This window comes from Eucyclogobius newberryi, unplaced genomic scaffold (genome assembly GCF_026437365.1).
Source record: "Eucyclogobius newberryi isolate DKJ021-1_F unplaced genomic scaffold, fEucNew1.0.hap1 SCAF_12, whole genome shotgun sequence".
Taxonomy (NCBI): domain Eukaryota; kingdom Metazoa; phylum Chordata; class Actinopteri; order Gobiiformes; family Gobiidae; genus Eucyclogobius; species Eucyclogobius newberryi.
In genome coordinates, this window is record NW_027315746.1 from 6173398 (window position 1) to 6187281 (window position 13884).

The 13884-nt window shown below is 35.3% G+C and overlaps 1 protein-coding gene across 1 annotated transcript in view; it reads right to left on the reverse strand.

Annotated features, from left to right (window-relative positions):
• pigk (phosphatidylinositol glycan anchor biosynthesis, class K) overlaps nt 1-13884 on the reverse strand; it is a 46779-nt gene that overhangs the window by 18640 nt on the left and 14255 nt on the right. The window contains exons 8-9 of the mRNA XM_072440664.1: nt 13582-13692; nt 10393-10565 (exon numbers count right to left, since the gene is read on the reverse strand). Of these exons, the coding sequence (XP_072296765.1) occupies nt 10393-10565; nt 13582-13692 (284 nt within the window). The remainder of the gene's footprint in view (nt 1-10392; nt 10566-13581; nt 13693-13884) is intronic.

Below are 13884 nucleotides of genomic sequence, written 5' to 3' on the forward strand. Positions count from 1 at the left end.
CAGAGTCGGATGTTTCCTGGTGGTTTTAAGTTGCATCGAATCACCAGGACTTGTCTGCTGTTTGTGAATTCTGTTCATTGACAATGGCAATAAACCCGTTCTGGTTCTGGTTCTGGTTCTGGTTTTTCCAATAGTTTTTATCTGAAAAAACCTGAACTGAACTACACTAAACACGAACTTAAGTTAAGTTATGGTAACATTACTTTACTAAACTAAACTCTAACTTAACCCTAACACCTGAACTAAACTGAACTGAACTAACAACTAAACCAAACAAACAAATAAACTCAATAAAAACTAACCTAAACTAACAACTAAACAAACAACTAAACTAAAGTAAACAAAAACTAAACTAAACTAACAACTAAACAAACAACAAAACTAAAGTAAACAAACAACAAAACTAAATAACAACTAAACTAAAGTAAACAAAAACTAAACTAAACTAACAACTAAACTAAAGTAAACAAAAACTAAACTAAACTAACAACTAAACTAACAACTAAACTAACAACTAAACTAAAGTAAACAAAAACTAAACTAAAGTAAACAAAAACTAAACTAAACTAACAACTAATCTAAAGTAAACAAAAACTAAACTAAAACTAAACTAAACTAACAACTAAACTAAAGTAAACAAAAACTAAACTAAACTAACAACTAAACTAACAACTAAACTAACAACTAAACTAAAGTAAACAAAAACTAAACTAAAGTAAACAAAAACTAAACTAAACTAACAACTAAACTAAAGTAAACAAAAACTAAACTACAGTAAACACAAACTAAACTAAACAACTGAACTAAACATAAAGTTAACTTAAACTTAAAGTGCAGTTGAAGAGCAGGTCTCTGTGGTCCTGAGCTGGAGCTGGAGCTGGAGGAAAGTCCAGCACAAACGTCTGACATGTTTAAGATCCATCACTTTGACAGTTAAAGTTATTTGTACTTTTCCTGGAGACATTGAGCAGCAGCTGCAGCTCCGTGTTTCTTTAGCTCGAGTCATCACCGAGTCTGAACCAGGACCTTTTGATCAGACTGTGATTCAGGGCTCAAGCGTACACACTTCTCCTTTAAGCCCATCTCTGTCACGCTCTGAGTGAGTGACAGGTGGATTTAACCAATCACAGTGAGTGAAGCATGAACTCTTAAGAAGCAGCTGATGTATTTAGTTTCCCGCAGGGCTGTGGACGAGACGTGCCGTGTGCCGAGGGGAAAAGACTAAAATATCTCACACAAACGAAAACCACATCTTTGTGAGTCAAAAGCAGCTTAAACTGTCCTGTCACTCAAATCACTCACGTTAACTCACTTCACTCTTTCTCCTTTCTGCTGCCGTTCTTACAAATCCCTTTAATCAATCCCTTTAATAATTAGTCGACTAATCAAATATTTGGTTGACTTAAGCCGTCTGCACCCAAGAGGAGTTTTGGCCCTGATTTTCCTGATTTCTTTTTAATTGCTTCAGTTTCTACAGAGATCCTTTTCCATATTTTAATCACGCGTCTGTGAATGAAGTAGATCAACTGCAAATAGTGCAGTTAAAATGGACCCAGGACGACCTTAACGAGGCTCACAACAAACAAAGCACAAGGTTTAGTCGTTGGAACAGGTAAAGAGTTCTCGTTTTGTGCGACTCCTTCTCTCAGGAAGTGACATCACACACTAGTCACTACATCCCAGGTTTATTGTAGAAAGATTCAGTCGTATCATCTGGACTCTGTTTTTTGGAGAGAAAAAAACAAGATGTTTCGAGTCTCATCCAGGAGTCATTCTCAATCTGCGAATCGAGTCTGAGAACATCAATATTTATGTTTGTGTGTGTTTTTGGTTTCATTAAAAAAAAAAAAAAAAAAGAAATTATAAAATTATTACTATTGTAACCTGACTTTGGCTCCCTCCTCTCTGAGTACCTAATAAGCATCAGAATGGCCTGGGTGTGTCCCGCTCCAGGGTTTCAGATACTATTATATGCGACCGGAAGGTTGAATCTTAAACCTCAAGGTCTGTTTAAGGAGGGATTTCTTTTTTAACAAAGATTGTCTCTTTAACTCTTCTTTCAAATCATATTTTCTCCTGCTTAGGATCTTCTCCTCACTGTCTTTTATAGAGTTGTTTGTGGCTTTAAGATGAAAATGCACAGCGCTCTGTGGTCCTGAACTCCAGTGTCTTCTGTCCTAATAAAGCCTCTTGTGCAGTGGCTGTTTAATCTCACTATGTGGCGCTCTTTACAACTTTCTTCACTGCATTGGACAGAATAAACTACATTGTTCTGTTTTTGTGTTGCATCTTGTCCTTAGGATGAACCAGTTTGTGTCTTAAAGTGTTTCCTGGTTTGAAATAAACAGGGATTTCATGTTGTCTAAAAAATCTTCCGACAGACAGTTCCAGGCAGAGCAATAATGTCTGAATGGAATGAAGCAGGTGGTCAAAATGAGCTTTACATTGACGCATTTCTCACAAACCTGTTTAAGTCGCCGCGGCATTAATGGAATTTAAATTTCAATTAAATGGACAGTCCTATTCTGCGTAAAACTACAACCCGAGTAATTTAAATCTGTTAAAAATGCAGTTTGTCAGTTCATACTTCAGTCTTGGTTCATTCTTCCGGAAGCATTTAAATGAACGTGAACTTTGAACAGAATCCGATCATTCAAACGTGTCCGAAGGGAATAACAACCCGGCGCTTTTACACTCTTAAATGTCTTGTGTGTTTAATGAAGAGGTAAGTGCATTAAAAGCTCTCGGCCGCCAGCAGCAATCGCCTTAATGCAGTAAGTAAGGGGGCAGGAAGTAAGGGGGCAGGAAGTACGCATGCAGGAAGTATGCGGGCAGGAAGTACGCATGCAGGAAGTACGCGGACAGGAAGTGCATGCGCAGGAAGTGCACGCATCTATGAGTGAAAGAACGAGGATTTATGCAGCTCTATGTTTGATAAAAGTTCTCAGTGAGAACTTTAAAGAAATTTAAAAGTATAAAATGTAACTTCCTGCTCGTCTCCATGGAGATTTAAGTTCTTTGCCTGAGATTTTCCGCAGTATGAAAAGGGCTGCAATGATTATTATCGGAATAATTGTCCCGTAAAATAACTTGTAGAACATTGCCATTATTAAATCAAAATGTCATCTATAACACATTTTACTTTTAATTATATGTTCTACCAGAAGCCTTCAGACTCCATATTTCAAAAATGATTTAAAAAGTCTAAATGTACAATGGAAATAGTTCACTACTAAAATAATTGTTAGTTGAAGCCCTAAATCTGACTTTAAGCAAGTCTCTGACAATTATTTTATAGGTGTTTTTATGTTTAAGAAAATAACAATCATTCAGTAGTAGAAGTTACCCTGGTGGTTTAGTCCCGGTTTAGTCCCTGGTTTAGTCCCTGGTTTAGTCCCTGGTTTAGTCCCCGGTTTAGTCCCCGGTTTAGTCCCCGGTCTAGTCCCCGGTCTAGTCCCCGGTCTAGTCCCCGGTCTAGTCCCCGGTCTAGTCCCCGGTCTAGTCCCCGGTCTAGTCCCCGGTCTAGTCCCCGGTCTAGTCCCGGTCTAGTCCCGGTCTAGTCCCGGTCTAGTCCCGGTCTAGTCCCGGTCTAGTCCCGGTTTAGTCCCGGTTTAGTCCCTGTTTAGTCCCTGTTTAGTCCCGGTTTAGTCCCGGTTTAGTCCCTGGTTTAGTCCCTGGTTTAGTCCCGGTTTAGTCCCGGTTTAGTCCCGGTATAGTCCCGGTATAGTCCCGGTTTAGTCCCGGTTTAGTCCCGGTCTAGTCCCGGTCTAGTCCCGGTCTAGTCCCGGTCTAGTCCCGGTCTAGTCCCGGTCTAGTCCCGGTCTAGTCCCGGTATAGTCCCGGTATAGTCCCGGTATAGTCCCGGTATAGTCCCGGTATAGTCCCGGTATAGTCCCGGTTTAGTCCGGGTTTAGTCCCTGGTTTAGTCCCGGTTTAGTCCCGGTTTAGTCCCGGTTTAGTCCCGGTTTAGTCCCGGTTTAGTCCCGGTTTAGTCCCGGTCTAGTCCCGTTCTAGACCCGGTTTAGTCCGGGTTTAGTCCGGGTCTAGTCCCGGTTTAGTCCCGGTTTAGTCCCGGTCTAGTCCCGGTCTAGTCCCGGTCTAGTCCCGGTTTAGTCCCGGTTTAGTCCCGGTTTAGTCCCTGGTTTAGTCCCTGGTTTAGTCCCGGTCTAGTCCCGGTTTAGTCCCGGTCTAGTCCCGGTCTAGTCCGGGTTTAGTTCATTCACTTCATTTTAACTGTAGTGTTTAGTAGAAACTAAAAAGGTAAAAATGGGACTTTTGTTCACAGAAAACAATAGTGGTCATTTTAGTAACATGAAAATGTAATTTACCTCCTGCTGATGTAAAGTGCTCCTTTTAATTAACAACCATTCTTTCTTAATGAAATGACAAAAATGTTGGAGAAACCTTTGTTCATTAAATGTAATGAATGTAATGTAAATTACCCCCAAAAGATAAATATCACTTTAAATCCCTGTTTCAAAGATTAAAATGTGTTTAATCAAATCATTTTGAGCCAGTTCTTTATGATACACAATATCTTACGTTTTCAAAACGACATTCACATATTACAAGTAATTCAATATTTTGCCGACTCAAACAGGATTATCACTTCCATGTTTATCTTTGTTTAATCTGCTTCTTCATGTCGAGCAAACTCATGCTGTGATTTCAGGTGCCACAAATAAACTGAAATATAATCTTTGTTAACTACGATCTCAGTTTATTTGGTCCGGTTTATTATTGGATGGACTTTACATTTCATTTCTTAGGGTAAAGAGTTATTTGTTAATACATTTGTCTCGTAGTGTTGTGTGGAGTTTGCATGTTCTCCCTGTGTCTTTCCTGGTTCAGTAAAGGTCATTGAGAACATATTGAGGCTGTAGTGGAATAAAATATGACATGTACATTAAAAAAGTGGGCGTGGCACAGGAAACACCTCTCAAATTTCTCTTATTAGATTTTATATATATATATATATATATATATATATATATATATATATATATATATATATATATATATTATATTATATATATATATATATATATATATATATATTATATTATATATATATATATAATATATATATATTCTATATATATATATATATATATATATATTCTATATATATATTCTATATATATATAGAATATATATAGAATATATATATTCTATTTATATATAGAATATATATAGAATATATATATTCTATATATATATATATTCTATACATATTCTATATATATTCTATATATATATATATTCTATATATATATATATATATTCTATATATATATATATTCTATATATATAATATATATATATATATATATAATATATATATAGAATATATATATATATATATATATATATATATATAGAATAAATATATATAGAATATATATATAGAATATATATATATATATATATATATATATAGAATATATATATATATATATATATATAGAATAAATATATATAGAATATATATATAGAATATATATATATATATATATATATATATATATATAGAATATATATATATATAGAATATATATATATATATATATGAATATATATATATATATATATATATTAATATATATATATATATATAGAATATATATATATATATGAATATATATATATATATATTATATATATATATATATATATAGAATATATATATATAGAATATATATATAGAATATATATATTCTATATATATATATATTCTATATATATATATATTCTATATATATATATATATATTCTATATATATATATATATATATATATATATATATATATATATATTCTATATATATATATATATATTCTATATATATTCATATATATATATATTCTATATATATTCTATATATATATATATTCTATATATATTCTATATATATATATTCTATATATATTCTATATATATATATATTCTATATATATATATATTCTATATATATATATATATATATATATATATATATATATAGAATATATATATATATATATAGAATATATATATATATAGAATATATATATATATATAGTATATATATATATAGAATATATATATATATATATAGAATATATATATATATATATATATATTCTATATATATATATATATATTCTATATATATATATATATGTATAGAATATATAGAATATATATATATTCTATATATATATATATATATATATATATATATATATTCTATATATATATATATATATATATATATTCTATATATATATATATATATATATATATATTCTATATATATATATATATATATATATATATATATATATATATATATATATATATATTCTATATATATATATATATCTATATATATATATTCTATATATATATATATATATATATATATATATATATATATATTCTATATATATATATATATAGAATATATATATATATATATATATATATATATAGAATATATATAGAATATATATAGAATATATATATATAGAATATATATATAGAATATATATATATATATATATATATATATATATATTCTATATATTTATATATATATATAGAATATATATATATATATATATATATATATATATATATATTATATATATATATATATATATATATTCTGTATATATATATATATATATATATATATATATATATCAATTCTTTACTTCGATTAATCAAGTAGTTGGTTCATTTTTTTTGTACATTTGTAAACTATCTAAAAACATATATTTTTTTTTATTTTAAATAAACATTATAGTTCATAGTAATAAACAAATAATAAGATTCTCCTTAAAATAACACATTTTATTCTTAATTTCACATAAGTTTGTCCCCAAAAACAGCAACATTTCACTTCAGTCCAAACTGTTCTGTTTGTATATAAAGAATGTATATAAAGGATTCATTAACTTGCTCCCAGACTGTTTGTAGACAGTTACAGGAGCGTGTGCTGTTCACTTTAGCCTCTGCGTCATCGCCTCGTCATCACAGACTTTCCCTTTCATAATCGCAGTCCTCCGTGCCGTTTCCATGGATACATTGGCTGTTTCAAATCACAACAGAGAGAGAGAGCGGCATATTTTAAACTCACGAGTGTGACTGTGAAGCAGAGTTTGTGAAAGAGCTCTGAAGACCGGGAGTGTGGAGTGGGGGGCGTCTGCGGAGTCACAGCTCAGACACCGTGTTCTGTCACAACTAAACTCTTCCCAGTCGCACTCGGGAGTTTAAAACACTCTGTCTGTTGAGCTTCAGCTGCTGCAAGTCCGGAATGAGCGCCATGTGAAACGAAAGCACCACAAGTCGTTCCGTGCGCTCAGATTCACGCGTTTTTAATGAAATATGTGAATCAAACGAGTAATCAAGGCAATAAAATGATAAACTATGAATCTTTTTTGTCATTGAATTATTGGATTTACTCGAGTAATTGTTGCAGCCCTAGTCCAAACCTCTTGGATCAATCTTGTTTTGCGTCTTGTCAATATTTGTCAAGTAAAACTCCTGATATACAGTATACCAGGGCTGCACAATATATTGCAAAAGTACGGACACTGCAGTATTGACTAACACCAAGTAAATGCATCACAACACCACCAAGCTCCTCCATCATGTTATTTGTACAGGGTTCAGAATAAGCGGTATCACATCGCAAAATGCGACGCAATTTCTCTCAAATGCGATGCATTCGTCATAAAAAAGTGTTTTTGTATCGCAGCTTTTGCGATACAAAAATGTGTGTTCAATTGTATCACCAAAGCGCCTAAAAGCACTGATCACTCGTCAATCGATCGTCAATAACAGCATGACACATGTAGGACGCTGTGTTGTCATGACGAGTCCCGCTGCTGTCTCAGATCGAGTCTGAAAGTGGGAGGAGCCACGTGCGGTAAAGTTTGCGTCAGATTCAGACTTCCGAGGTCAATAGCTCCTAAACGCAAAAGTCTTTGCAGATCATTCACAGCCAAAATATTCATATTTACACTGCCAAGTGACACTACCTCGTTTTTAACAATCAGATGCGTATTTTGGGCGCAGTGAATGAGGCTCAGTGACTGATCCAAATGTGCAGCCGGAGCCGAGACGCGTGCTTAGGGACCGTCATCAAATGTGAAGCCGGAGCCGAGACTACTTAGGGACCGTCATCAAATAACAAAATGGAATGGAAGGTCAAATAGAGCGGTACAATTTGAATAACACATAAAATACACCATGATGGACGCCACAGCAACCTTTATTTTTCCATCAGAAGCTTAACACATATTTTTTGTGAGTGTAAAGACAATCAATATGTAAATGAGACTCCTGCAAATAGTCATCTGATTGATGATATGGAAGAAAGTTGTAAATAAGACCATCTGACTTTGTGTTGAATAATTTGTTCAACAACTAATTTTATTTGCAAGTTTTCTGTTTTATTTAAAGAAAAAATGTTTAAAAAGTGTTTAAAAGTGAATTTGTTAAGAGTTTTCTTTAATTGAAAGTTTACAAATACATTTAAATAAATGATCGTGTTATATCTATGGAAAATATTGATTGTTAGTCACTTTCATGTTTTGCTATGCAATTATGAAATTGCTATACAAATTTCGAAAAATTTACGGATTGTTTAGCAGCTGCTGTACAAGTGAAAATTCTTAATCTGAACCCTGATATGTATGTATATTTAACCAGTGAAGAGTGATACAGAAGCGTACTGTATTTAAAATGATAAAAGGGTACATTTTATTTGTTTGTTTGACCCTTCCATCCCGGCGCTGCGTCTGTAAACAGCGTGAGGATCACAACGTGCAGATTGCCGCTCTCTTACATCAGACCCAGAGATAAAAGCTCCTCCTCCAGGACTAAATTAGGCCAGTATTTCCCCGACACCTCGCCGTCGGCGGCAGACGTTGTGTTTACCACGGATCGATGGCGGCGTTAAAGGGTTAGTTCTGTTCACCGCCCGACCGGAGCCTCCGGCGAAGCAGCCGTAAACATCACGTCGGGAAATTGCCTTTAATTACTCGTTAGTGTTCAATTACTGGGAACACAACACGCCCGCTGGTTCAATCAAAGCATGGTTAAATTATACGTCTTTGGTTAGAGGAAAGGAATAGTAAAGCAGAAAAAATACTAATAATTTAGTTTTAAACAAAAAATACAAACTATAAACAATAAGTGTGAAATGCAAACTGGCTAAATGGCTCTTTAAAACTGGCTCAGTGGCTCCATCTGGTGTTCAAACATCTCAATCACGCCATATTTGCTGTTTTGAGACGACATCGTGCACTGGAACCGTTTGGACACTAGATGGCACTACAGGACACATGTAAATTACTACATTATATTATAAAAGGAGGTTTGGATTTGAGTTTAAGTTCAGAACGTGTGAATGAACTTTAATTAAAGAGCATTGGTGAAAAGTGTAGGTAAAGAGAATATACCATCGTCTATGTTTTAGTTTTGATGAAATGCTGTGGTCGTTAAAATGAATAAACAGGAAAAGGGATGTTATTAATTAAGCTGCAGTAACCATCTTTTCACTAAAATTTTCAAATTTTAAAAACAAAAGCATGCCATGTAAATGCCATGTATGTCATAAGCTTGTAATTACTACTATTTTTAATCGGATATATGACAGATGGAGCAATATTTACCTTGTATTTTCTCAGTATTTGTGGGGATATTTCATTATTTCTCTGTGTTGAATAATTAGACTTTTTTTGACAAATCATAGAAAGAATTACGTACATTTATAAAAGTGTTGACTGGGACAAGGCTGCAACTAATGACTATGTTCTATTAAATTAGTCGAACTTTCTTTTGATTCGTCCAATAGTTGTTATGACCGCAACATTTTTTTTTTTTTTGCTAATTTGATCCAGATAAAGCTAAAGTGAAGTCGCTGTGGATGTGGAAACACGAAATATAAGTATTTACAGTGTCATTTTGATGTAATTCTTGCTTTACTTGAGCCATAAAACTCACTAAACTAAATAAATTGACCATTATCTCAATCATTTGCTCACTCGCTTCAGGCCTACACTGGGATAATACTCGTTAGTCTGCCTTTAAAAGGTCCACCTCTTCTCCACTTATTCACCTGTTTGAGCTCGTTAGCTGCATAAAGACACGTATCCACCCCCAAATAAGGCACATACTTACTCTCCTCACTGTGAGGATCCCAGGCATTTCTTGTTCACAAAAGTCTGTTATAAAAGTAGTTTCAATACTTTATCATGACGTATTTCAACCTGTGTTATTATGGCCCTTCTAAATCATATAAAAACATCCTTTTGGTTCAGTTTTGTTGCACTTGGCCAACATATAAACACGACTACAGTATCATTACGTTCTATAACCGAACCGAAAGCCGGACTCACGTCTCGTCCCGGCGCCTCGCGGGCTCCGTCAGGTCGATGGCGTCCGTGGTGATCTCCACTTTCCGGACGCTGCCGAAGAAGTCCGTGATCAGGACGCTTCCCGGGTCCCGGAGGAAGAGGTCGGTGCGGTGGCCCGGAGTGGACACGCACTGGCTCTTGGGACACACTCTGAACTGAGGGAATAAAAAAACAGCACATGGACGATAAGGACTTTTGTTTCACTGTCAGAATGCAGATTCATGCAGATTTATGCTTCACATCTCTGTAATTACTGGGCTTCGCGTTGTTGTTTTGGCGCTATTTTTGCCGCCGTTAACATTTGTTTTTATCCCAAACGAGACAATGATTTTTTTTCCCATCCCTTGCTCTCGTTTGTAAGCGAAAATACGCCAGAAAAACGGTTCAGCACGGCGTGTCTTTAGCTCGTACGGCGCCCGCACGGATCTCAATTAGAGACTCGGTGGGAGGTGTTGGAAAGAAAAGGGGGAGACCATGAATCACGAGGCGTTTGGGCTGATCGTTTAAATCCCTTAGGCCTGTTACTTTAGCGACTCCAGTGCAAACACTGCTGCGCTAATCCTATTAAAAGCCCAATAAAAGGGCTCTTAGGGGAGCACTTGCTTTATGCCCGCGTTAGGCTGAGTGAGAAGGATTGAATTAGATAGAGTTGACTGGAAATGGGTATTATTGAATCTTAATAAATGCTCTTGAATCAGTGGTGCTCGGGTGTTGAGACCAGGTGAAGTCCTGCTTCGGGGCTGTAGTTGACTAAAGACGAGCTCTGTGCTTTGGTTATCGACTGAAAAAGGGGCGTGGCGCTGGCAGAAGCGCTCAACATGATCAAGAGCTCGCACCAGGACCAGTGCGTAGAGAGAAGTATGAGTAAACACCAGCTTCAAAAAGGTGAAAAGGCAGATTTAAACTGTCCAGTCACTCCCAAAGCTCCAGAGAACTCACTCCAGGCGTTCTCCTCTCTGTGGTTTGTATAAATGCTTTTAATACTCTAATCCTCTAATCGACTAAACAACAGCCCTGGTTCTGGTTTAGTTTAGGTTCAGTAGTTTGCTAAATGTTTGATGCCAATGGTTTCAGGGGTCTTGGAGATCATTAAGGGGGTTAATATCAAATCAATGAACAAAGACCTATTGTTTTTTTATGTTGTAGAAAAAGATTCAGTTATTGCACACCATTTTAGAAAAACAAGAAGATTTGGCTCTCATCAAAGAGTAATTCTCAATCTGTGCTTCTAGTCTGGGCGGAGCCTCCTGATGATAGCTTGTCCCGTTTAGGGCTTTTGTACAATATACTCCACATATTCCCTTTGACTTAGACTTTAAGTCTCCCTCAGACTCAGATCGTTCAGATCCTTTACAAGTTTAGGCTTCTTTAGAATATCTTTGTTAACTATAATATATAATATAATAATGTACCTGACAATGTTCCCTTGAAATAACTTGTCTGTAAACAATCTTGCTCAGTTGAAAAAGACTGACATCTCAGGGGGTTTTCCATGAATCAATTCAAATAAAACTTCAAAACGCACTGGTCCTAAGGGACTTTCCTTTTGTACTCCATCTGGTCCGAGGGCCAGGTCCACAGGCCCTCAATGTACTTTCATTTATACAACATATTTATTGCCATTTTATCACTTTGCATTCATCCGATTGTAAAGTTTTAGAATTAGTACGATTAATTTGACCATTTGTTCCTTTTCCTTAAAACTGACTCTAACCATAATTACTACTAACTAACCTTATCTTAAACCCAAACCTTAAACTAAATGAACATCATGTTGATCTGATTCTGAAGGTTTACCTCATGTGGAGCTGAACTTTGGTCCCCACAAAACACACGGTCCCTAAAGTGATTGTACATAAAGACATTGCGCCTGAAATGTTAGAAATCTGCCCATATCCAAGAAAAGTCAGTCAAATACGTTTATAATACAACAGTTCATTATGAAGTACTTCTTGTCATCTTTCACGGTTGGTTCGGTGTTTGTGGTCACTAACGGGTGGCCCACGGGTGGCCCGCGGGTGCAGAAGGTTGCAGATAAAACACAGGGCAGTACAAAGATCTGCGGCGGGCTTTGATGTTTGTGCATTAAAACTATTTAATGTTTCAGAGTCAAAGGGCACGGGGCGAACACATCTGACGGCCCGCTTTAAGTGCAGTTCAAAGGGAGCGGCTTTTATGTCCATCCGGGCGTCCCACTAGGAGCACGCCGGAAAATACGTAGAGCAAAGATTAATTTAAAAAAAGATAAATGAAAGTCTACGTGGCGAGTCAGAAAACGAGTCACTAAAATGTAGTGAACACAATTATATTTTTATCTAATTATTAGATTTGACTAAACATTTTGCTTAAATTGTGCCCAGTTTGACCATTTTTGTAAAGGTTATAATTGTACTTCCTGTTTGGACATGTGCAGCGGTAATTCCACAACTGTTACGTAGCAACCAGACTGTAAACAAGAGCCAAAATCGACATGAATGACACAAAAGTTATGATTGGACAATATTTACTACCTGATGACACCTTTATTTTGTGGAACGATGGTTTAAACTGTCAGAAAAGTGTCAGTTAAGCGTAAACTGTCTCTGCGTCGCACACTGATGACATCACAGAGGGATTCAGCTCTACTTCCTGTCATTTTAAAGTGTTATTTTTTTCAAATTTCTTTCACAAACTGCAACTTAGTGACATAAAACTTTGATATATTATATACAACAGGTTCTACACCACCAAACTAAGACATAATTAGAAAAACTGGAGAATTTAAAGCTTGAGGTACCATTTCAGGATGTCAATTTAAAACAAAATTTAAATTAAATCCGACAGCAGTTGCCTCGATGGGCAAACACGAAATAGAGACGCCGATTAAACAACGTTCACGGGGATTCAGCAGCTTACGAATGTCACCCTGATAGTTTTGTTGCGTAACTACAGTCAAACTTGCGTGAGTAAATAATAATTATCATTTCACCAGAGTCATTTTGCACTAAAATGTTAAAGTTTCATGCGTCTCGGGCCAAACAATTACAGAATAATGAACAAACCATAAGTCACATGTCGTGGAAGCCGTTTAGAGAGCTTGTTTGACCGTTAAAAAGTATAGTGTATTGATTTTCTGCATTTTGAGGGCATGCGGTGCCGAGTGCGCCGGTTCGATGGGCGCGGTGCCATTACCAGGTCGTTCATGTTGGTTTTGCTGGCCGGGTGGATGTCCTCCAGGAACTCCAGCAGGTAGAAGGTGTAGCGGTCCATCAGATGAACCCCGATGGCCAGATCCGGCTGGTGCTGCGACAGGGACAGCAGCAAAAAAAGTCAACAAATAGGACCGTCACCAGATTTACAATTAGTTTTTGGTTGAGCATGTAATAATGGTGAAAAGTACATCTTCCAGAAGCAAATGTAGATTGTTTAAATGCAGTGCAAATACAATGTCAGGCGTAAAAAGCTGTAAAATGATTAAAGAAGACCTGGACGATA